Source organism: Quercus lobata, chromosome 1 (assembly GCF_001633185.2).
Source record: "Quercus lobata isolate SW786 chromosome 1, ValleyOak3.0 Primary Assembly, whole genome shotgun sequence".
In the NCBI taxonomy this organism is placed as follows: domain Eukaryota; kingdom Viridiplantae; phylum Streptophyta; class Magnoliopsida; order Fagales; family Fagaceae; genus Quercus; species Quercus lobata.
Window position 1 is genome coordinate 450005 of NC_044904.1, and position 23147 is coordinate 473151.

The 23147-nt window shown below is 34.8% G+C and overlaps 2 protein-coding genes and 1 pseudogene across 2 annotated transcripts; 2 read left to right on the forward strand and 1 right to left on the reverse strand.

Annotated features, from left to right (window-relative positions):
• The first annotated feature begins 209 nt into the window (after window positions 1-209).
• On the forward strand, window positions 210-2125 carry LOC115968345 (annotated as a pseudogene).
• Window positions 2126-10362: 8237 nt separating this feature from the next.
• Window positions 10363-12705, forward strand: LOC115968429 (LRR receptor-like serine/threonine-protein kinase FLS2). Its single transcript, XM_031087858.1, has one exon. It carries the CDS (start codon window positions 10691-10693, stop codon window positions 12470-12472), a length of 1782 nt encoding a protein of 593 aa, XP_030943718.1. The 5' UTR covers window positions 10363-10690; the 3' UTR covers window positions 12473-12705.
• Window positions 12706-12912: 207 nt separating this feature from the next.
• On the reverse strand, window positions 12913-14742 carry LOC115968508 (high mobility group B protein 7-like). Its single transcript, XM_031087949.1, has 8 exons — window positions 14540-14742; window positions 14213-14295; window positions 14041-14110; window positions 13846-13953; window positions 13695-13752; window positions 13536-13580; window positions 13348-13440; window positions 12913-13197 (listed from the first exon to the last, which is right to left on the reverse strand). Exons 1-8 carry the CDS (start codon window positions 14647-14649, stop codon window positions 13147-13149), a joined length of 618 nt encoding a protein of 205 aa, XP_030943809.1. The 5' UTR covers window positions 14650-14742; the 3' UTR covers window positions 12913-13146.
• Between the last annotated feature and the right edge of the window lie 8405 nt (window positions 14743-23147).

Here is a 23147-nt window from a genome sequence, read left to right on the forward strand (position 1 = left end):
ATGCTAGCTTTGATCGATAGGGGAGATGACAGTGTTGTAGACATTGTTGAGCTTGATGTGACAAGGAAAAACTAATAGCTAAGAAAATGTTTAAATATAGGTGAATTTTGGAAGATTATTAAGTAAAACTTAATTACAATTTATTAAATGCAGAAGATGAAGATTAAATTTTTAATTAAATTTAAATACATAGCAGTATTGAATTTAATAATTTATAGAAAAGATAACATTATTCACGCTTTATTCATCAATACAAACTTGTGTTTGCACCTTCGCATCAAATCATCACACTCGTCTGACCTGTAGGGACGTAAGAGCCATAAGGAGATTGACTAATGACAATGACAAGCAAACAATATTATGGGCCAAATGGGCGTTTGGTCCATAGCGCCTCCTCCACTCATTTGGTAGATATACTTCCCTATATGGCTTGATTGCCGACATTTTAACAAAACAACGCATCTTTAAAGCACATCTATCAAAAAGGAAAAAAAAAACATATCTTTCTAGCTGCTTCTTCTTCTGACTTCTTACTCATAATTTATAGCTGCTTCTTCTTCAACCCATTTCAGAACCTTTTCAAGGAAACAAATTAAACCAAACCAACCATGCCATCTTCTCTATCTTCTCCAGAAACTCAAACAACCCCTTACCTCCAAACACTTCTAGACTCTGCCCGTCCCTTCCTCCGTGGCGAGCTTGAAGCTATTGACAAGAACTTACCTTCGCTTATTGCTGTCTTGCGCTCCGTTGGAGCAGGCGAGTGTTTCCACAAGCACGGTAGCTTTCTTCAACACCTTGTGGAAGTATATCGCATTCTCAAGATTTGGAAAGCACCAGATTCCGTGTGCCTCTGCGGCCTCTTCCACTCTGCTTACTCCAATTCTTACGTCAACCTCGCCATATTTGATCCTTCAACAGGCCGCGACGTGGTTCGCAGCCATGTTGGTGACGCTGCAGAGAGACTAATCCACTTGTTTTGTGTAGTGCCACGACAAACTCTCATTCATGATTCCAATACTCTGATTTAGAACTTGTTGAGCACCTCAAGCAGTCAGAGGTATCGCTGAGAAATGCCAAGGAGATGGGGATTTTCAATGAAGAAGAAGATTGGAGGAAGAAACTGCGGGCTCTACTTCCTGCTAATGGGCTTACTACGAAGAATATAAAGACCGGAGAAGATGTTGTAGTTTCTAGAAACGTGATTGCAGTTTTCCTTTTGATGTCAATGGCAGATTTCAGTGACCAATATTTCAGTTATCAGGATGCTTTATTAGATAACTATGATGGACGCCTCATGTTTTCTGGGAACAACCATGCAATTTTGTGGCCTGGTGATGGCAAGCCTGGACTATGGATGAATTCTATTTCAAAGATGGGAGCCATATACAGCTTGATAATGAGAGAGAAAGAGATTTTGAAGGAAGCTCAAGAAAGGGCTTGTGGTGTTGTGGTTGAAACAGATAGGGATGAAGAAGACATTGAGCTTGTGGTACCACCTGTTTTTGAAAACTGTATAAGGGTTTTAGATGCAGGGGAGCAATTAATTGCAAGGAACTTATATTGGGAAGCTGTTTGTGATATGTCTAAGAGAGGGTTGGAGAGGGCTGAGGAGTTACTTTTGAGTAGTATTGAGAAGAACCCTTTTGTGGGGGAGCCACATGTGGTGTTGGGTCAGGTTTATTTGAACAAAGGGAGGTTTGAAGAGGCTGAGAGAGGGCTCACCCTTATGTTAGAGTGGGGGAGTGCATGGGATAAGAGGATGACTTGGGAAGGATGGGTTTCTTGGGCTAGAGTTTTGTTGATGAAGGCAAAGGAGAAGTCATGGCCACAGACTTCTTGGGGCATCCTCAACTTGGGTCTTACGAAATAAATTGCTATTTATATTTGACTTGCCAGTCAAATTAAATGTACGGCACAGCCTTGACTCGAGTAAGCAAGTTCCTAGCCATCAACCAAAGTTGACAATTTTGTGAGGGTTGGAAGCGGAGTAATATATATAATTAAATAGCAAATGAAAAATTAATGTTGGCTCACCCTTGTATCTTGTAAGTCTTTCTGTTGAATAAAATTGGCAAATATTTGGGGTCAAGGAGTTGTGGTTCACTGGTTTGTATGTTGTCTATTGGCTTAGAAAAAAGAGCCTCATCATGCTATGATGACTAAGGGCATTCGCAGCTGGCATGGTATATGCCATTTCTTGCCAAGATTTACTATTTTGTTACCAAAAAAAGTCAACAATTGGTCTGTTAAAGCTAAAAAAATTTGCAACCATCGCAAATACTGTAGCAATATTCTAAATCCAAAAATTATTATTTTATTCTACCTACAAAAATCTCTCTCTCTATTGTCTCAATTTCTCTCTCTCTTCAGAATATATTATTTTATTATGTAGATATGTTATTTTAATGTATAATATGGTAAAATAAAAGTTGAGATATTGAGTGTATAGTAAAATGGTATTATATAATTGATAAAATAGTTTTTTGAAATGATAAAATAAAATATGATAGAATTATCGGATGGAAACGCTCTTATAATGAGTGGTTAACTAATAATGTTAAGAGTGTCAAATATGTAATGTAAGACCGGTCTATGTTTTTCAATTGAATCTTTTCAGAGTAATATGCAGGGGATAGTTGTTATGTGAAATTGAAAAACTTTAGTTAAAAATCATGCATATGCTTAGGAATTAATTAGAATAAAGTTTATTCTTCAAGTTCTTGAACTTTTTTTTATCCAATGACTGGGCTACAAAAACAACATACAGGCGTAGCCCTTCCTCACCCTTAAAGCATCCCTAGCCGGCCTTGCATATGCCAAATGTAAGATACATTTGGCATACAGGCCCAAAAAATCCCAGCAACGGGGAGGCCAAAATTTTTTTGACATATAGCTACAGTACTATCTCAAATGTAAGATGGTACTATAGCTGAATGATATAAAAAAAAATAATTTTTTAATGCTCTCTCCACGTTTTACCCGACAATTTCTCTCTCCTCTCTCATTTTTTCTCTTTCTTTTCTCTCTCTTCCTTCTCTCTTTCTCATCTCCTCTCTCTCTCACCATTGTCAAGTTTCTCTCAGTTGAGTCTGTGCCAGAGCGGAGCTCACGTTGAATCTCCAAGCCAGATCGGAGCTCACACCGAATCGGATTTCTAAATCGACGTGGTGGCAAGGCTGGTGGCGCAACTGAGATGGGCGTCGTGGCTAGAGGTTAGCGCGATGGAGATCGGTGTGGAAATCGATGTGGAGATCGACATAGAGACCGGCATTTGGTGGGTTTGGTGATGTTGACATGGTGGCCAGTTTCTGGGTTTGGTGGCCGGCGTTTGGTTGGTTGGGTTGCTATGGGTTTGCTAGGTTTGTAGTGGGTACTTGGTGGGTTTTATTTTGTTTTTTTTATTTTGGGTTTTTGGTTCCAGTGGGATTTTGTTGGGCCGAGGGTAGTGGTGGTGTGGTGGTGATTGTTTGTTTAGTTGTGGCCAGTGGTAGAGGTTGAGGGAGAAAGAGAAGAAAAGGAAGAGAAAAAAATTAGTAAAAAAAAGAATAAAAAAGAATATTTAAATAAAATGAGAAAAAAATAGAGTTTTGGGATGTTGGTGTACTGTAAAATGGTATAATATAATTAATAAAGTAATTTTTTTGGATGGTAAAATAAAATGAGATAGCAAAACTAGCTGCAGATGCTCCTATATACCATCATTTACACGGCCTAAATTGGCTTCTTTCTAACTCATAGAATTGATTTACCACTGAGTTTATATAATCTAGAAACTTATATTTTCTAGCAGTATGTTTAAATTATCAAATCTAAATCTCATCTTAGTTTTATCTTAAAAAAAAAAAAAAAAAATGATGCTAGGGATATCACCAATTTTTTTAATATAATCTTTACAGATTGATGTATTTGCTCTTTATTACATTGTGTTTAGTAACGTGTTGATCTGGGTCCACTGATAACCGAGTTCCTAGTTTTGCCTATTATTATGATGAAAGTGATTCCAATGATAAGGGGATAGTGGTGGTAGTTAAGACAACAAACAACGATTGATGTTATTTAAGATGTTTATAATTTTATATTGCTGGTTTTATAGAGGCTATGGTGACCAATTGTAGCCAAGACAATAAGCCGAACAGTAGCAAAATTGCAATTGTTGTGAGTGAGGTTTAATGGCAATGAAATGAATGACACGGTTGGTGAGGGTATACCTAACTTAGGTGACTTCTTCGCCTCATACAATGATTCAACTAGAGCTATTTTTGGATTAAAGATTTAAAACTAAAGGAATTTGATAAATAATTTCAGAATATAAATTCTTAACATAAATTTTAAAGACATTAGACAATAGACATATGATAGATTTAAATTTTAAGAATTTGTTCTAACAAAAGCACTTGTATTATGAATTTGAAATACCATTTCATAATTAATAAATTTAATCATTTCAAATTCAGATATAAGTATGGTTTAAAAACCATTCATGATTTTCATCCATAAAAAATAAAAATAAAAATCTTCACACTTATTCAAACAAATTAAATCAAAAATGAATATCTTCTTTTTCCCTTGAATAGTTTATATAAATAAATGATTTGTTAGAATAATAATTGTGGGTCCGGGAAGTTTACAATCCGGCCCAAACTCTATCTGGGCCCAGGGCCCGTGCTGAGGAGGTCTCTTGCCGAGGACGAATGATCGATGGCCGGGGTGTTAAGGGGAACGGCTGAGAAGCTACCCTGTCCTCGGCACTCCAGAACTTCGATGGGAAGATCAACGTCTTAGTGAAGGCTATCCCCAAACAACCCCCTGAAGGGGATGTGAGTGGAATGGGGCCCACAGGGAAGCAGGGTGTAAAATTGGACCAAGGAAAATGCGTCCCCTCCTCAATAAATGCACCTGCCAATGCCCAGAGCCGATTAATGAGAAAAGACGTTTGGACGGTGTAAACTTCGATCCTAGCAACTAATAGAAAGTAAGAGGGGACGGGTGATGGGATGGACACAGAAATAAGCACCTGCCTGACCAACAAGTGGAGGGCTAGGATCAACCAAGACGGACTATATAATAAAAGGGTAGGTGCACCAATCAAGGGGCTGGGAAAAATGGCCAAAAACCAAAGCCTCCCAGCCCACCTCCAGGAGCAAAATTTCAGAGGTGAAGAAAACTTAACCATGTATGAACACCACGGGAAACCCACCGCCTGGTGTCCAAGGCCTAGCCTTTCAAGCCCACGCTCTACAATGATATTGTATGGGCTTTTTTTACGTGCGAACCCAACCCTGTTGTGGTTTGATACGAATCGTGTCCCTACAATAATTAAATTAATTATTTTTGTAACTGCTTAAACTTTTGGGATAAATAGTAGTATATCTTGGTATTAAAATATGTGGTTCTAAGTTTGAATATGCTCTATCTCTCACTTAAAAAAAGTAAAAATGTCACATATTAAACTCCACTTATCAAGTTGAGGAGTTTGGACCAAAAAATGAGATGGACTTTTAGAATATTTGTTAAATAACTAAATTCAGCCCCACGTTATTGAGGATGAGTTTGGGCCAACTCATGAGGGAGAGTGTACTTAAAATATTTGTTAAATTATTAAATTTCCTACTTTCTAAGGTGGAGTGTGGACCCACATGTGAGGAAGAGTATGATAATATTGGTTAAATGATTAATTTTGCATTTTGAAACAATTGATAATTTATCATAAATTCAAGTCTTCCTCATCAGCTCAATAAAATAGATTTTTTAATCAAAAATTATCAATGTCATTACTCCTAAATTTCTCCTTGAAAGTTCAATTTCACGTTGAAATAGATAACTAGCAAATTTGAGATGGTAAAACTATTTTTTAAGTGTTTTGTCTTTTTTTTTTTTATTCTTAAAAAAAAAAATTCATGGAGTGTCAACTATAAAATCTTTCAACTTCATGCCCAATTTCTGGAATCAAATTTTATCCGCACATCAAAACTTAAATAAGAAATATCTTTCATTACGCAATCACATGCTGATTGAGTTCCAAAAGTACACCAAAAAAAAAAAGGTTTAGAATCACTTTTGAGTTAACTATTGGACACATTGCATACATTCATTTGAAATCGGTAGTTGCTTTTTTGACACTCCCGACAGTGAATGGATTCTAAACAGACATGTAACTCTCATCATGGACAAATTTATACAACATTTCACATGATATGGTCAAGATTTTTGAACATGAATGAATGATAATCATTGTTCTAAGGTTTAGGGTTATTAACAAGTGTAGGACCCTCAAGAGTGGGGGGGTCCTCAACTGCCATTTTGGACAATTTGGAATTTTTGGGACCCTGCCCTTGTGTCTTCAACTAAAAAGAAAAAGACTACTCCAAAATCCAAATTTCCAGCTTGGCAATAATAAATAAAAATGATCCTCTAGTAGACATTAACTGTCGATCCACCTGACTGGGGCCAATAATCTTTCTTGCGCAATCAACGCAACCTAATCCAGAATCACTCAATCTTCAATATAACCTAAAATACAAAACATGGATCATATTCACCAACGGGATGATCCCACTGGCACTGATGCCTCCAATCCATGCAACTCATCAAAAGCGCGTTCTGGAATTCTTTTTTCTTTTCAGTTTTCATTTTTCAATCAAAAAGTGTAGAAACATTTATATATTTTTAATGTTCAAAACTGTCTCCTACACCAAAGTTAGTTTTAAATATAATTAAATTAAAAAAAAAAAAAAAAAAAAGTTCCAATCATAATGAATAAGTTTGGCATGATTACTACTTTACTATTAACTCTTCGCTCATACAATGGCTTTCACTCTCTTTCAAATTGTAAAGTGGCTTTCACCCTTTCGATATATTGATGGGTTTTGGTTTTTCTCAAATACTGTAAATGAATTCAGATACCATTTTTCAGAATTTATCATTTTCAATGTTAAATGGGATTGCATTATATTCCGAGTTTTATGTCATTGAAACTTAGAAAGCTACATATCGAAAATAATACATGAAAATGGCCCTTGGAAGTTCAAACACATTTTTCGTGCCATTTTACATTTTATTTTCAATAATTAAGACTAGAATCATGCATATGTTAAAGTATTTTTTTTTAATCTCATTGTATAATACATACTAAATACTTTTAAAAGTTTTGGAATTATAACTATACATAAAATGTGGTGTATAAAATTAGATATTTTTTCATTTTGATAATTTTATCCCTTATCATTAATTTTCAATTTCAATTTGTATTAACTACTTGTCAAAGCACCTTTTTGTCCTTAATTTTTGTTTTTGGGAAAATTAATTTAACTAAACAATAATTTAGTTTTGAAAACAAAAATGACACTAAAGACTTATATTCCAACTAGCCTCATCACATACACGAGTGCAATGAGACTCCTTTTTTTCTATGGTCTAGTATACGTGGCTTTGAGGTAAATATCAAAGTGGATTAAGATGTTTTTTCTCTTTTTCTTTTTTAATATTTGGATAAATTTATTTTGAAGAAATGGAATAGTAGGAGAGTTTCCTATTTTGTAGGCATTTTACGTAGAGTTGGAGATATATTTTTACCAGAATGTTCTCAAGTTTTGTCCTTATTAAATGTAGGGTCTAGGGGAATTTCTGAATCACAAAAAAATTCAGTTCAAAGAAGGAAATCCTCTTATAGATAGTACTAGCCTCTGAGCACGCACGTGAGTTTTTTCTATTTTTTTGGGTAAATGTTAATAATTTACATCTATTATAATTTAGAAATATATATTTTTATTTTTCAAACAAATAAAAATGATAAATTTTAAAGATAAGTAGTAATTGTAATTTCTTTTTGAGTAAAATTACAGTTACAAACTATTTTACAACATTTTTACAAAATGTTAATGTGACAAACCTCTTATTAGTTTTTATCTAGGCCCACCATTAATATCATTTTTTTTCATTTACCAATAATCACTTACCACATCAGCAATCTGTAATTTTTTTTGTAAAATAGTTTGTATTTCTAGCATTATTCTTTCTTTTTTGAACGTGAATGAAAAAAAAAAATCGAGAAATGATATGTCCATAACATTTTCACAATATTTTTACAACAAATCCCAAGTGGCAGGTTGTTTTTGGTTGTTATTATTGGGGCAAAAAAGTAATCTTAGTGTTAGATTCAAATTTGAACTAACAACAACTAAACACCTATGATTTGTTGTAAAAAAATTGTGAAAATATTGTGAACGTAACACCTCTCAAAAAAATCCTAAATTTTAGGAATTCCCTTTTTGAATTCAAAATAAATAAAAAAATTTATTTGACATTTATAACCCTATTTCTAAATGAAGTTGTCCTTCATTAATGAGAGTATTTTTGAACTACATAAAAATCTAGTTGAAAGAAAAAAAAATATTTATATATATATATATATATATATAATATAGATATAGATTATATTTAGGGAAAGAATAAGCTTTAATATAGGTTCTTGCAAGTTTTCATACTCTTAAAATTTTTACTGATTTAGATTATTTATTTTTCTCATTTTGACAATGGCATAATGGTCAATGTCCTATTAATATAGCCATGATGCAATTATAGAGCACAAAATTCGGAGGAAATCGTGTTAAATAGTGGGCATGTGAGCGAGAGAGTGTCTCCACGGGCTCTGCGTGAGAGTGGAGATGGAGCTGCTTTACTAGCCGATTGAATTTTGAAGCCCACATTTGGGTATTTCCCTCCAGCTCATTAAAATTAAAAAATCAAAAGTACAAAAAAACTCAAACGGCCAAATATTGGATTAGATGGTCCCACAGTTCCACCACCTCTCTGAGGCCCACACAAGTCGGCAGGCAGGAGTGGACCCACACCAAGTTGTTCATTGTAATTGTTAATTGATGGAAGAAAGAGGAGTTTAGAATGTGATTAAACAGAGAATAAGACAATCTTTTCTTGTAATTAAGCAGTCATTAGTGAATAAGATTGGAGATTGACAACTTTATATATCTATATGCTGCTATGCTATATTGCTATTGCTAACTACAGCCTACAAATGAAATGAAAATGCCTAACTATCAAGACTATTAAACTGATTAACTACTTCGGACCATTCATTCATTTATTCTATTTCCCTATGTGACATACTGATATTAATATTTCCTTAAATTATGTCTTTTCCTACTAAGCTCCAAAATAATATAGAAACGACATATCCTATAAAATTACACAGAATATCTAAGCTTCTGTGTAATTTTGTCAGCTTCTAAGGACTAACCAATCACATAGAATATGTCAAACCAATTTAAATTGATACATATCCTATAAAATTACCTTGAAATCTTTTTGTTTAATATATATATATAGCCTTAGTTTTGCTTTAAATTTTGTAGCTTTTACCTTCATCATATCACTGTGAAATTCGTTAATTAGTTGAAATTTAATTCGATTTAATCAAACTTAATAGTAAAGTACTTTGTCCAATAAGGAATGATATCACAGATTTAAATCATATGGCATTTAAATATGTTAACATAAAAAAAATATAAATAAATGGATGTATTTCCTTTTTTTTTTTTAATTGGAGAATGTATTTCCTTCTTGTTTTTTTACCAAGTAGTTCACTATATTTTGTTTTTGCATAGTTTAATGTTTGTCCAGCACCAGAGGCAGTATTAGCAAAGGACCACACAACCGCACTTTCTGAATTATGTTTTGATACGTTTACATTCGACCATAGCAACCAAGGAAGAAAAAGTGGAAGCTGAAAATTACTATAAAGTCAAGTAACGTTCTGCAATTTAAGACAAATGAATCCACTTTTAACCAGAAAAATCAGAAAAGCAAGCTAGCTTCCAAATTAGGAAAAAGTCCTTAATCATATATATATCCACTCCTGGAGATGGAGGAAAATGTAAGGTGGTGGTTTCACCATTTAGCACAGTTGTACTGCCAATCAATCTAAACCATTCCTTTGGTCATCACACAGTTTCAATTGCATAATTTAAAAAGCAGAATAAACGGTTACATTTGTTGACAAGGTGATGTTTAGTGTTTATCTTCCAACAAGTTAGCCATTGGAATTGATTAGCTTTACATGTTTGCACTTTTCAAGTCCAAGGCCTTTTCAAAGAAAATGAAGAACTAGGCAGCATCATTTAAGGTGCAGCATTGCTCTCCCATCCAAGCTATAAGAATTGAGGATATGGCTAAAGCGTGAAACTTGTTGAGTAGCAAAATGAGGTTGATTTCTAAAAAGAAAGTAGAATTTGAATCTAGTGCGCTCCAACGTTCAAATGTTTTTAGGACCCTCGTGAGCCATCCAACGGTCACAAAATTCCATGTGACTGTCTTTAAATTGATTTTACCACCCACCCCCAACAAAAAAATGTATTTCCTTTCGTAAAAAAAGCATTTTTCTTTTTTGTTTCCTATAAATAAGAGGGACATTGTTCAGTCTTTGCAGAGCTCCAACCAAATTATAATTGTCAGTCACACTTTCAGGTTTTCTACTATCTTTTTCATCATTATACCTTCCTTTCTACGTGAAGGAATAGAATAAACTCATGTCTGCTTTACAACTTTTATCACTTTTTTCATTATAGAATACAATTTTTTTCCCCTTCAGTGTCTCCCAGCCAGATCCCAAGTTTAAGTGTATATTTTTCAGCAATTTCCTGATCTAATCAAACACAAAGACCCACCTTCCAAAATGCAAAGCCTGAGATGGGTTTTCTGTATCTTGCTGGTACTTTCATTCTTTGATATGTTCTCGGAGTCCCTACCTCAAACAACCTCACAATCACAAACCCCAGTTTGCTCAGAAGCAGATAGAGCAGCTCTTCTCAGCTTCAAAGCCAGAATCCTGAAGGACACCACTGATAGTCTCTCTTCATGGACAGGAAGCGACTGCTGTGACGGTGGCTGGGAGGGCGTACAATGCAATCCAGCTACAGGGAGGGTTACTGGATTGGTGTTGCAGAGACCGGATAGGGACAGTAGCGTTTACATGAAGGGCACTCTCTCTCCTTCGCTGGCCAGTTTACAATTCTTGGAGGTAATGGTTATAAGTGGGATGAAACAAATTAGAGGTTCAATTCCTGAGACCTTCTCAAATCTAGCCCACCTCACCCAGCTGGTCCTGGATGACAATTACCTTGAAGGGAACATGCCTTCAAGTTTAGGTCATTTGTCTTTACTCCAGACCCTCTCACTTGGTGGGAACCGTTTGAAGGGGCAGATTCCCCCAAACTTAGGGAATCTCAGGAATCTTCAACAATTAAATTTAGCTAGAAATTTTCTTACTGGTCCAATCCCCACCACTTTCAAAAACTTACATACTCTGCAGTCTTTGGACCTTAGCTTCAATTTGCTCTCTGGGCTAATCCCAGATTATGAAGGCCAATACCCAAACTTTACTTTCATCGACTTATCCAATAACCAATTATCAGGGCAAATACCCATTTCCTTTTTCAACTTGGCCAACATGGAGGATTTGTCCTTGAGCCATAACCAACTCACTGGAAAAATCCCAGACCAGATAGGGGAGCTAAAATCTCTTAGACGTCTTCATTTGAGTGCTAATCGGTTTACAGGTCATATTCCAATATCCATTTCAAGACTACAGAACCTTTGGTACCTAAATATATCTCAGAATGGATTCTCAGATCCTTTGCCATTTACTCTTAGCAGGGGCATTCCTTCTTTGTTGTCAATAGATCTGTCATACAACAACCTCAGTTTAGGGGCAGTTCCTGATTGGATCAGAAGCAAACCACTTTCAGATGTCCATCTAGCAGGTTGTAAACTCAGAGGAACCCTTCCAAGATTTACAAAACCTGATGCCCTAAACTCCATCGACCTATCTGACAATGATTTCACAGATGGGCTTCAAAGTTTCTTTGCAAACATGTCTACTTTGCAGAATGTCAATCTCTCAAACAACCACTTGAGGTCAGATCTTTCAGAAATCAGATTGCCAGATGGACTCTCTTCTATAGACCTACGCTCAAATCAGCTAACTGGGTCTCTCTCAAGGATTCTAAATAACCCAACGGGCAGCTTTTTGGAGGTCATAGATGTATCAGGCAATCAGATTACAGGCAGCATTCCTGAATTTAGTGAGGGATTGAAGTTGAAAGCACTCATTGTAGCAAGCAACAAGATTGCAGGCCAAATCCCCAGTTCAATTTCAAACCTTGTTGAACTTGAAAAGTTCGATATTTCCAGGAACCATATTGCAGGCACCATCCCTACAGGTTTAGGCTTATTGGTAAAGCTTCAATGGCTCGATCTGTCCATTAATGGGCTTACAGGAAAAATCCCAAATAGCTTGTTGGGGATTGAGAGTCTAAAGCATGCAAACTTCAGAGCAAACAGATTGTGTGGTGAGATACCGCAACGGAGGCCATTTAACATCTTCCCTGCAGTTGCTTATGCCCACAATCTGTGCTTATGTGGCAAGCCCCTGCCTCCTTGTAGGGGAAAGAAATAAGGTTAGATGGGCCAGAGAGATGCTGACCCTGCTGCCCAGTGACATGCTCATACCATATGAGCATCATCATTCAAGAGAAAAAACAGAATAGGTTCTACTTTCTGCAACAGTCAGTCTTCTTAGATTTGATTGTAACTATCACTTAATAGAAATAATAATTTACCATTTCTTATTAGTATTAATGAAGCAAACATTGTTTCCATGTATCAGGAAACATTTCCATGTATTACAAACACTAGGTTGTTCTTTACCATTTCAAAATAAACCTTTGTTAAAATTAGCTCTACCAATAATCATAACTCTCACCCATTCTAGGGAATTTACTACAAACACATCAATGCATATCAAATTTATGTCATGCACATTCAATACACCCCAACCATAAACGTTTTGATCAATGAAACAGATCAATAGACAAATCAAAGAAGGGGGATGGGGGGGAGGCATCAAAACAACTATTATTAGTCATAATAGTGAGAATTAAGCCTAATCATAAGCTAGTAACCAACATTTCAAAATTCTACAAAGAAGTTGTATATTGCTCATAAGAAACTCAACACCTAACATCTAAATCCAAAACAACCAAGTAGTAACTACATCCAAACTTTACAAGACGCATTTAGCAGAAAACTTTTTCCTCAAGCATAAGACATGAAAATTTGAAGCAATCTGCACTACTCTCCATCAGATATTTCTTCAACTTCCTTCTCTGAACCTCCATTACCCTAAAAAATTACAAAGAAACCACAATGTATCAAAAGAAAACCAAAATAATTAGCCAAAGAACCCAAAATTAAATTAAGAACAATATAAACATGTAAAAATAAGTAAAAACCGGACACACACATACAGAGCTAAAGAAGAAAATAACTTACATCTTCATCTTCTTCAGCATTGTTAGCCTCCAATTTGGCCTTCCCGTACTCTGCCTTCAACTCAGCAGCCTTATCCATATAAGGCTTCTTCTCCTAAAAACCAAAAGGGCCCAGTAAGAAAAAATTCATGAAACCACATCCAAAATAACCCAGCAACATTCAAAACAAGAGCAATTTAAGAAACTTACTTCATCAGTCATAGATTTCCACTTCTCACCACCCTCCTTTGCTACCTACAATTCATTGTAAGTCAAACAACAAGATTAGAATAAGCTGTCCAAAGTTTAATCACCTAACAAAAAATAAAAAAATAAAGAGCAAGGGCAGTAATTAATATATACTTGTACCTCTTTACCACCCTTAGAATCAGGATTTTCTTCTTTATAAGTCTTCCTAAAGTCATCCCTGACACACAAATTGAAAACATTTCAGCACACACACACACACACGCGGAAAGATAATCCAAACGTGCAAGAGAGAGAGTGAGAGATAGTATACATGAAGAGAAAGAAGGCAGTTTGTGGGCGCTTGGGGGCATTTGGATCCTTAGACTTCTTGTCAGTTTTTGCTTTCTTTGCCTTTGGCTCTGTTGAACTTGATTTCTTCCTGCCAAACAAAAACCAAAAAAAAAAAAAACAGTGTTATACCCAGAAAAGATTGCATTGACAGAGAAAGGGAAGAGAAGAAGAGTACCTGTCTGTAGTAGTAGTAGTAGTAGGCTTCTTCTTGTGGGGGTCACTGGGCTTCTCCACAATCTGAGCCTCTGAATCCAAAAATAATAGGAGTAATTAAGAAAAACTAACTATCTTCTTCAGAAGAATTGTAAAATGGAATACATTGATTAAGAAAAGAGAAAGAAACGGACCGAGATTCAGTTTGATTCTAGCATCAAGGCTGCAACAGTGCATGCTAATCAGTGCCACTGGAACATCCTTCTTGCACTCTTCACTGCAATTCCATTAATATTAATATTTCATTTCATTTTCAATCAATCAGATTTACAAGCACCATAATTAAAATTAAAATTAAAATTAACTGTAAAACAAACACACACAAAAAACGTCTGTCTATTAACAGAAACGATTTAATTAGCAAATTAAAGATGGAGATGGATAACAAAATGAGTAATAATTAGCATTAGAATTACAAACCCTAAGTAAGAGTAAAGAGTAAGAGAAGTAAAAAATAGTACCAACGAGCAAAAGCGCTGCCGTCTCTGGCTCTAAGGAGAGAAGTAGTAGAAGCGGCATCCTCCGATGACGCCTCCACTCTCTTCCTCCCTTTAACTCCTCCACCCGCCATTTCCTTCTTTCACACAAAGAGAGAGAGAGCAAAGTGGTAGAGTTTTGATTTGATTTTAAATTGGGAAGAAAAGCAAGTAAGTGGTATGAATGTGTTACTCTTACTTAGATCGAAACTATATATTATAGAATTAAAAAGAGCAAAGGGGAGGGAACATTTTTTAGTGCCCCCCGCCATTTTCAATTTTATTCTTTTTTTCAGTTTTGAGTTTTGAGTTTTGTTTTTCACTTTCACATACCCCGCGCGCGCCTCCTCTATTTTATTATTTTCACACAGATTTCAATCTCCACCGTCCGTCTCGGCTTTTTAGATTTCAATTTTAGTTGGGCTCCGCAAAGACTCCTTTAAACCTGGGCTGCCTCCGAAAACATTTATAACAGTATAGTATAGTATGGGCCCAAATTTTGTTTCATTCTTCTTCTTTGTTTTTTTCTTTTTTCTTTTTTTCTTTCATTTTAAGTTTGATCCAGGCGCACTTTGTTTCCATCAGATTGTCGTTTCATTTACAAGCTTCAGGCCCAATTTAAAGGCCTTATAAATTTTTTTTTTTTTTTTTTTTGTCCCAAAAAACAAAAGCTATACTAGAGCCCATTTCAACTTATTTTTTGCATTCATTTCTCCATCTACCACCATCTACCATTCCCTCTGCATTAAATGCATGTAACCAATCCCCAACTTAGTTCTTAACCAATTGGGAGGAGCGCGTAGGCCATCAACTGATCAGAGCATGAATAACCCACCAAAACTAACAAAAACAGTGTGGCAATCATGATGATTACCAAGATCTATATATGTCAAAGACTCAAAGGTAGTATAAATACCCCCTCCCCATTCACTTAGGGGTATGCTTACACACCCTATAACTCAAATTTTTACTAAACGTGCGTCTGGATTAGGCATTTGTAGAGTAAATGCTGCGTTTGGTTCAGCTTTTTGAAAAAGTGCATAATGAAAAAGTGGAGTTTTCAAAAAGTGCATAATGAAAAAGTGCTTTTTCAAAAAGCTGAGTGTTTGGTAAAAACTGTTAAAAAGTGCTTTTTAAAAAAGTTGAGTGTTTGGCTAACACTTATAAAAGTGGTAGTTTGAAAGATAAATTACCAAAAAGGACAATGTATATAAGAGAGTTTATTTTATACTTAAATCAATATTGTGAAATTATTTTTTTTCTCACCAATATTAGCTAATAATAACCTACCACTTAAGATTTATTGTGAAAGTATTGTGATAATTTATACTGATTTTAATTTGAATGTACTATTATAATTATTTTTTTCAATTTCTAAACAAATTATTTTTTTTCTCACCAATATTAACTAATATAACATACCACTTAAGATTTATTGTGAAAATATTGTAAAAATATTGTAAAATTTTTTCTCAATTTTAATTTCTTATTCTTTATTTTATGTTTCCCTTATTTTATTTTATTTTTTTATCCATATTTTCTTCTTTTTTTTCCCTTTTTTTCTCATCCACACACATACCCTTCATTTTTTTTCTTTATTTTCTTTTTTCCTCCCTTTCCCTGCCACTTCCTCCACACACGTGCCCCTACCTTTTTTTTTATTTATTTCCTTACTTTTCCTTTCCACTTACTCCACACCACTCCAGAATGTTCCATTTTGTTCAAACCCCTCTCTCATTCCTCAAGCTGGCTCAACGTTCTCTGCATCTCTTTTTTTTTTTTTGACACTTCGAAGCTAATGATGATGATGAAGAAGATGATGATGAAGAAGATGAAGATGATGATGATGATGATGATGAAGTCTCTGCATCTCTGCATCTCTTTTTTCGTCATTTTTCTTTATTTCCTTATTTTGTCTTTCCTTCTTTGTTCTTTTTTTTTTTTCACACTCCAGAGAAGAAGAAGATGATGATGATGATGATGAAGATGAAGATGATTGAAACATAAGGATTTTGGGTTTTTTTTTTTCTATGGATTTTGGGTTGATTTTGAGTTGGGTTTGGGATGGGTTTTCCGATGGGATTTGAGTTAATTTTAAGTTGTTTTTGTGTTGATTTTGAGTTATTTTTGGTTTGGTTTTGTTGATTCTGTGTTCGGAATATGAAAGGTTGAAATGGGTTTTGTTGAGTGTGGGGATAGACCGGTGAAGAAGCAGAGGAAGACGAAGAGGAAGAACTAAGTGATGGGTATTTCGGTATTTTTAATATTGCAACGGTAATATAACAAAACGTGCTGTGCGCGTTTTGATTTATGGACTGCTCTCGGTCCATTTTTGTTCCGCGTTTTCTCTTCAGTTTTTCTAAAAGTTCAAAACGCAACTTTTATAAAAAAGTTGCGTTTTGAACTTACCAAACGCAAATATGGGCTTAGCTTTTTTGAAAACGCCCGTTTTGGACTGAAAAAGTGGAACCAAACGGGCACTTTTTGACCCAAGTCGAAAACGCATATATGAGTCGTGATTATATGAATGTTATTGTCAGTCTGATCATATCAAAGGGGATTTTTGGACTCAATGTTATCAAAATGGGCTCTATTTATTATTATTATTATTTTTTTTTTTTAAAAGAGCTCTATTTACAACACGCCCACTAATATTATCAAAATGAGACATTTTTTTAAGAAGAAGAAGCGATGCAATGTTCCTAAACCCGTTTACGTTTCACCTTTGCCTCTTTAATCAGATGGAACAATTTCTAATCGAGGTTGATAAAGCAACAAATATAGATATAACTTATTATAGAGTCACCTACAACAATGAAGACTGGACTCCCACATCAAAGGCAAAATCCATTAAGCGCAACATAGCAACAGTCTTATTCAGCAAAAAAAAAAAAAAACATAGCAACAGTCTTTGCATGATTGCATCTTCTAACTTCTATCGTAAGTTCATAACCTAAGCCCTTCAAATTATGGATACCCTATCCTTAAAAAAACTTGTCTCCTAACTCCTAACCCACCCAACCAAAGAAGGCAAAGGCGGTTGTTGTGTTGGATGATGGACATGGTACAACTCAAGCACGAGGAGGCCTAATTAACACGTCACTAGAAGACAATGATGCCTTCTTTTTTCTTTTCTTTTTTGAGTTTTTTCTTCTTTTTCTTTTTTTAAATGAAGTCCAGCTGCTTCTATCTCTCAAAAAAAAAAAAAAAGTCCAACTGTTTAGAGCTCGTTTGGTACACGTATTTAAAAACTAAAAATTGTTGTTTGAGAACATTTATAGAAATAAGTGTGAGTAAAAAAATATATAGAAATACGTGTAATGTTGTTTAAAAACTAAAAATGGTTGTTTGAAAACACAAACCAAACACCCCCTTAAGTTTAGGGATCCTCTCTTTGTATTTTGTGGTTTAGACCTCTAATATTTGTATAACTTCTTTCTTACTCAAACATAAAGATAACATACCTTCATTGGAGGAAAATAAACTCTTAAGTAATATGTATTAATAATATCAATTATAATTAACTCAATTAGTAAAATCTCTTATCCTCAAATAAGAGATCTAAGATTTTATTTCTGTCTATATAAAAAACCAATTGGTATCTTAGTCTGATGATGAAGGACAACATCAAAAGCAGACACCATAAATTGAAACTTTACCTCTACAAAAAAAAAAAAAAAAAAAAAACATTAATAATATACGCTATGTGTTGGAAAGTTGTAATAAATCTCTTCTTATTTTCTTAGAGCTAATAAACAATGGACTCTGTGGACCTCTTAGGATTTGATTTCAGAATCATACAATCCATAACATTACTTATTTTTACAAAAACAAATCCAAAACATTAGGATATTGTGATTATTCTCTTATTGATGCACACGAGAGGACGACAAAAGGAAGATAACGTCGCGTGGGAATGAGGAAGGCATTGCGTGGGGGTCAAAGCTTAGACGTATTCTGTCTTTCTTTCATATTTCAACTTAGGGATAAATTGATTTGGGAAAGACCTGTTACAAGCATGTTTGATTTGGGAATTATCAAAATAAATACAAATCTTCTACCAAAAATAAATAAATAAATACAAGTCTTCCTAGTTCTAGCATGTAAATTGTAAAATGTGATTTTTAATAAAAATAAAAAATAAAAATTAAGAGGACTACTAGACTACTAGTACTTATTTTATAAACTTTAGGGGGTGTTTGGATTTCTGATTTTCATAATTCATAATTCTGTTTTCATAACTCATAACTCAAAAATTGTGGGACCTATGATAGAAACAAGTTATGAAGGTTGTTTGGATTTTGTTTTCAGTTGTTTCCAGTTTTTGTTTCCATCACTCAATTCTTTGATTTTTGAGTGATGAGTTATGGAAACTAAAAACACATTTTGACTGTTTTCAGTTTTCATATCTCTGTTTTCAATAGCATTTCTGTAAATAACACTACATGGAGGGACCCACTAACAAAGCAACACACGTGAGCGTTGCTTTTGATGGTCTCAGGTGCTGCTTTCTTCTCCACTTTTCTTTCTTTTTTCTCTCCTTCCTCTAGTCTTCGTTGCCTTCAATTCTTTTTTTTTCTTTGATGGTCTCAGGCGCTTTTTTTTTTTTTTTTTTTTTTCTTAATCACAGAACCTTGTGCATATTGTTGAGCTCGACGATGTCGTGGTCCTCAATGCCTAATCGGCCAACGCCGCAAGCGGCGAGGTAGAGGAGGGCTGGGGAGCCTATCTGTTGGCTTCGTTGACTAGGATGGAGGAGTTAATGAGGTTTGACTGGGCTTTGACTCCGAACGACGGGAGCAAGAGGTGGCGGCTGTACTAGTGGATCATCTTCGGGGTGAGATCGTGATGGGCGGCTGTGATTGGATTTGGGAGGGCGGAGGTTTTGACGACATTGCTGTTTTGGAGATTGAGGTGGCGGAGCTGGGATTTAAGGGCGAAGTTGGGTTGCTTGCCGGTTTGAGTCTGGGTTTTTTCTGGGTCTGAGTTCGGTGTTGAGTTCGGTCTGAGTTTGGTTTTTTCTGGGTTTGAGTTCGGTTTGAGTTAGGTTTTTTCTAGGTTTTTTCCGAAGAGTGCCTCGGTTTCGGATAAAGGAGGTTGTTGGAGTAATGGCTAAGAAGAGAGAAGAAGCTTGATCAGAGAAGAGAGAAGAAGCACCGTTGTGCAGAGTCAAAAAGAAAGAAAGAATAAAAAATTAGAAAAAATAAATGGGTCTGACACTCAGCTCAGGTATGAGTCCCACAAAAAGGTTGAAATACTTAAGTGATGAAAACTTAAAACAATATCCAAACAGGTGTGGTGTAGGGAGTTGGGGGTATTTTAAGTGATGAGTAATAGTTGATGAGTAATGAAACAAAAAAATCCAAACAGACATGTTCAATAATATTTCCTTGAAACTTTTTAAGACCATAAAGGAAAGAACATTGAGAAACTATTTTGGTCTACTAGTACCTATTCTAGAAACTTTAATGACCAATAACACTCACATTTTTTTTTTTTTTTTTTTTTTTTTTTTTTTTGAGATTAAAGATAGAACGCTTAAAATTTTTAAGACCGAAAACATTGAGATATTCGGCCAAACAAAAGAAAATGAATTCTTTGGTTGCATTTTCAAGGTCACATATTTTATTAAAATAATGCCAACAAAAAGAAAAAGGGTCTCTGGGCTGGGCTCAATAAAGAGACGGGCGGGAGAGGCGGGCCAAACAGAGGCTTAAAATAGTTCGATTATCGGATCTGCCAGAAAATCTAATGGCAGAGTCTTGAGCATGGTGTGGACAGAGGTTTCAGTGTTTCAAGGTGTTCTTTCGGCCACGTGCAGTAGGAAGGGAAGCTAAACACTGTTCAACCATTTGGGTCAAAAATAATTAAATAGTTAGGAATTGGGATAAATCTGGTCAATTTCTTTTTTCTTTTTTGTGCAGAATGTTGGGGCGTAGGGCCTAAACAGTAAACCCTATGATAATATGAAACTACTAAAAAAATGCATAATTTTTAAAAATTAAAATGCAATTAGTATGGTGAGAAAACTGTAAAAATTATGATGTATAAAGCATTGAGCATAATCTTGAGAAGAAAGTTTTAAACTATTTTATTATAATGAATTTTTCCATATTGTCATGTGGGTTTCTTCTTTCTCAAAAAAAAAATCTTAAAAAGGTTTTTACTTTTCTACCAAGTTCATATTTTTATGCGATATTGTTTTATGAGATTGCTTGAAATTATTCTCACGAGCATAAAGGTCAGCGACTCAGTTTGGACTAGACCACCATAACACTGCCATTCTTGAACAGAAAGAAGCAGCAGAAAGAATGAAAGAAAACAAAATCAAACAGAAAATGAAGAAACAATAAAATTCCAGCAATTATGAAATAATAGCACCACAAGTATGGACCGAGTTCTGAACCTTGTCTTCCTTGACTATAATTAGCAGAAAGAATAACATCTTCCATGATATGCGTATTGAACAATGTTGGAAAGATCAATACATGGGGAGGGAAACTACAAAGTACAAACCATGGAGCATCATACAAGAGCAAAACGATCACAAATGTTGCTTCTTATTTTTATAAGTGCAAATTCAACCAACAAGTTACAAGCTCTCCTCTTCACATGGTTAATTTGCTGCCGTAGACTTGAAAAGAATGAGACTTGAGAGTATTAACTCTAAAGTTTTAAGGATTATTAGAAGTTCACCGTTGTATAAAGAAGAGAATAACAGACTTTCATATGTTAGTTTGAAAAAGAAAGAAAAACCTATGAAATTCTTCCAACTTGAAATTTGAGCTCTAGTTGCATATATTGTCTGGCTGTGAGTCTATGACATCAAATGGTGGACTAAGATCTCAACAGAAGGGGAACAAAAACAAAAACAAAAACAAAACAAAAAGACGAAGAAGAAAAGAGCAAAATCCTTTTTTCTTCTTCTTAAACATCATTTTGCTACTGCTAGTTCATTAATCTAGTAGTACTAATTTCTAGTAGACATTGATGATTAACAGAAAAACCCAAAATTGCCATTATCAAAGTTGAGAGCATAACTAAAGGGGTCATAGTTGAAGCTGAACTTCTTCTGCTTCATGGCCCGGCTCTTCACTTGTCTCCTGACTTCAGCTCTAACCCTCCAAAACAAGCTTCTCAGTTTCCTCTTCCCGCGCAGAACCACCACATGTGGATCAAAGCAAAACTCGATCACACACATTTTTTTTTTCCTTTCACACTACTCCCTTTGACCCAAACGCACAATGCAAGAAAAGCAACCAAAGCGCTGGATGAGTACAGTGGGGGTGGTCTTATCATGCAGTGAGTGAGTATGGTAATAGCTTGGAGAGCAAGGGTTTAAAAGTTAAAAAGTGTGCCTTTTTTTTATGGGGGTTGGTGAAGTTGAAACTGAAAGCTGAGAGCGTGTGTTTGTGTGAGCGTGTGGCAGCAATTGAGACAGACTTTTTTTTATATGTATTTCCTCTCTCCATGTATTGTGTTGTCGCTCTTGAGAAGTCTACGGCGCTGTCTGTCTCAAAGGGTATACGAGGGAAGGGAAGGGGGGGTCACAACTCACAACTGTCACATGGCCACATGGGTAACACAGAGAGAGAGAGAGAAGAATAGTACCACGTTACTGCTCCTACTAATAACTGGACAAAGATATTGCCAAGGACTTTTTCTCTGTTCTTTGTTATTCTCCTTGTTGAAGAAGTTTGTTTTAACAAGTCAAAAAAACAAGAAGATTATTAGGAGAACTTTGAAAGCACTATTAGATACCATCAAACATGCATTGATTGGATAGATGGATTAGCTTTTGAGTTTGACGGACAGATGAGATGATACATGTGTTGCCTGCACTACTTCTCTTCTTTTGGCTTCTTTGTTTTTTTTCTACCTCCATTCTTTATAATTTTTTTTTTCAAATAAGAAAAACTTAGGATATACGTTATTTAAATTGTTCTAGTAATGTTATTTAGAGTCTATTTGGTAATGTTATTCTAGTAACGTTATTTGTATTTTTTGGTTATTTCCCGTTTGATAATGTTGTTCTAGTAACGTTGTTTATATTTTTTGGAAATATATGTGGGTAAAAAAATGTGTAGAAATACGTGTAATGTTGTTTAAAAACTAAAAATATGTGTTTAAACATATGTAACAAACATGTCCTTAAATTTTATGAAAATACGTGTAGGTGAAAAAGTGTATGAAAATACGTGTTATAGTGTTTAAACACTGTTACCAAATGGGTAATACACTAGAGACATAGTCATTTTCTCTGATTTTCATGTTCTTTTTTACAATTACATACATATTATGTTTGGTGTTAAAAACACAGTTATCGTTGTTTAAACAACAGTTTTCAATATTTAAATAACATTATACGTATTTTTACACACTTTTTCACCAATATATTTTCAAAAAATACAAACAACGTTACTATAAATCTTTTATCAAACGAGCCTGAGTTTCTAGCATTTTTTTTTTAATGTCATATTAAAATGTTTTACAGTTTTAACTTTTAAGGCATTTCTCATTTAAAATAGATATATTTCACTATGCAAATTAAAATTAAATCTAATGAGTATCCAATGTAATGTTATATAAAATT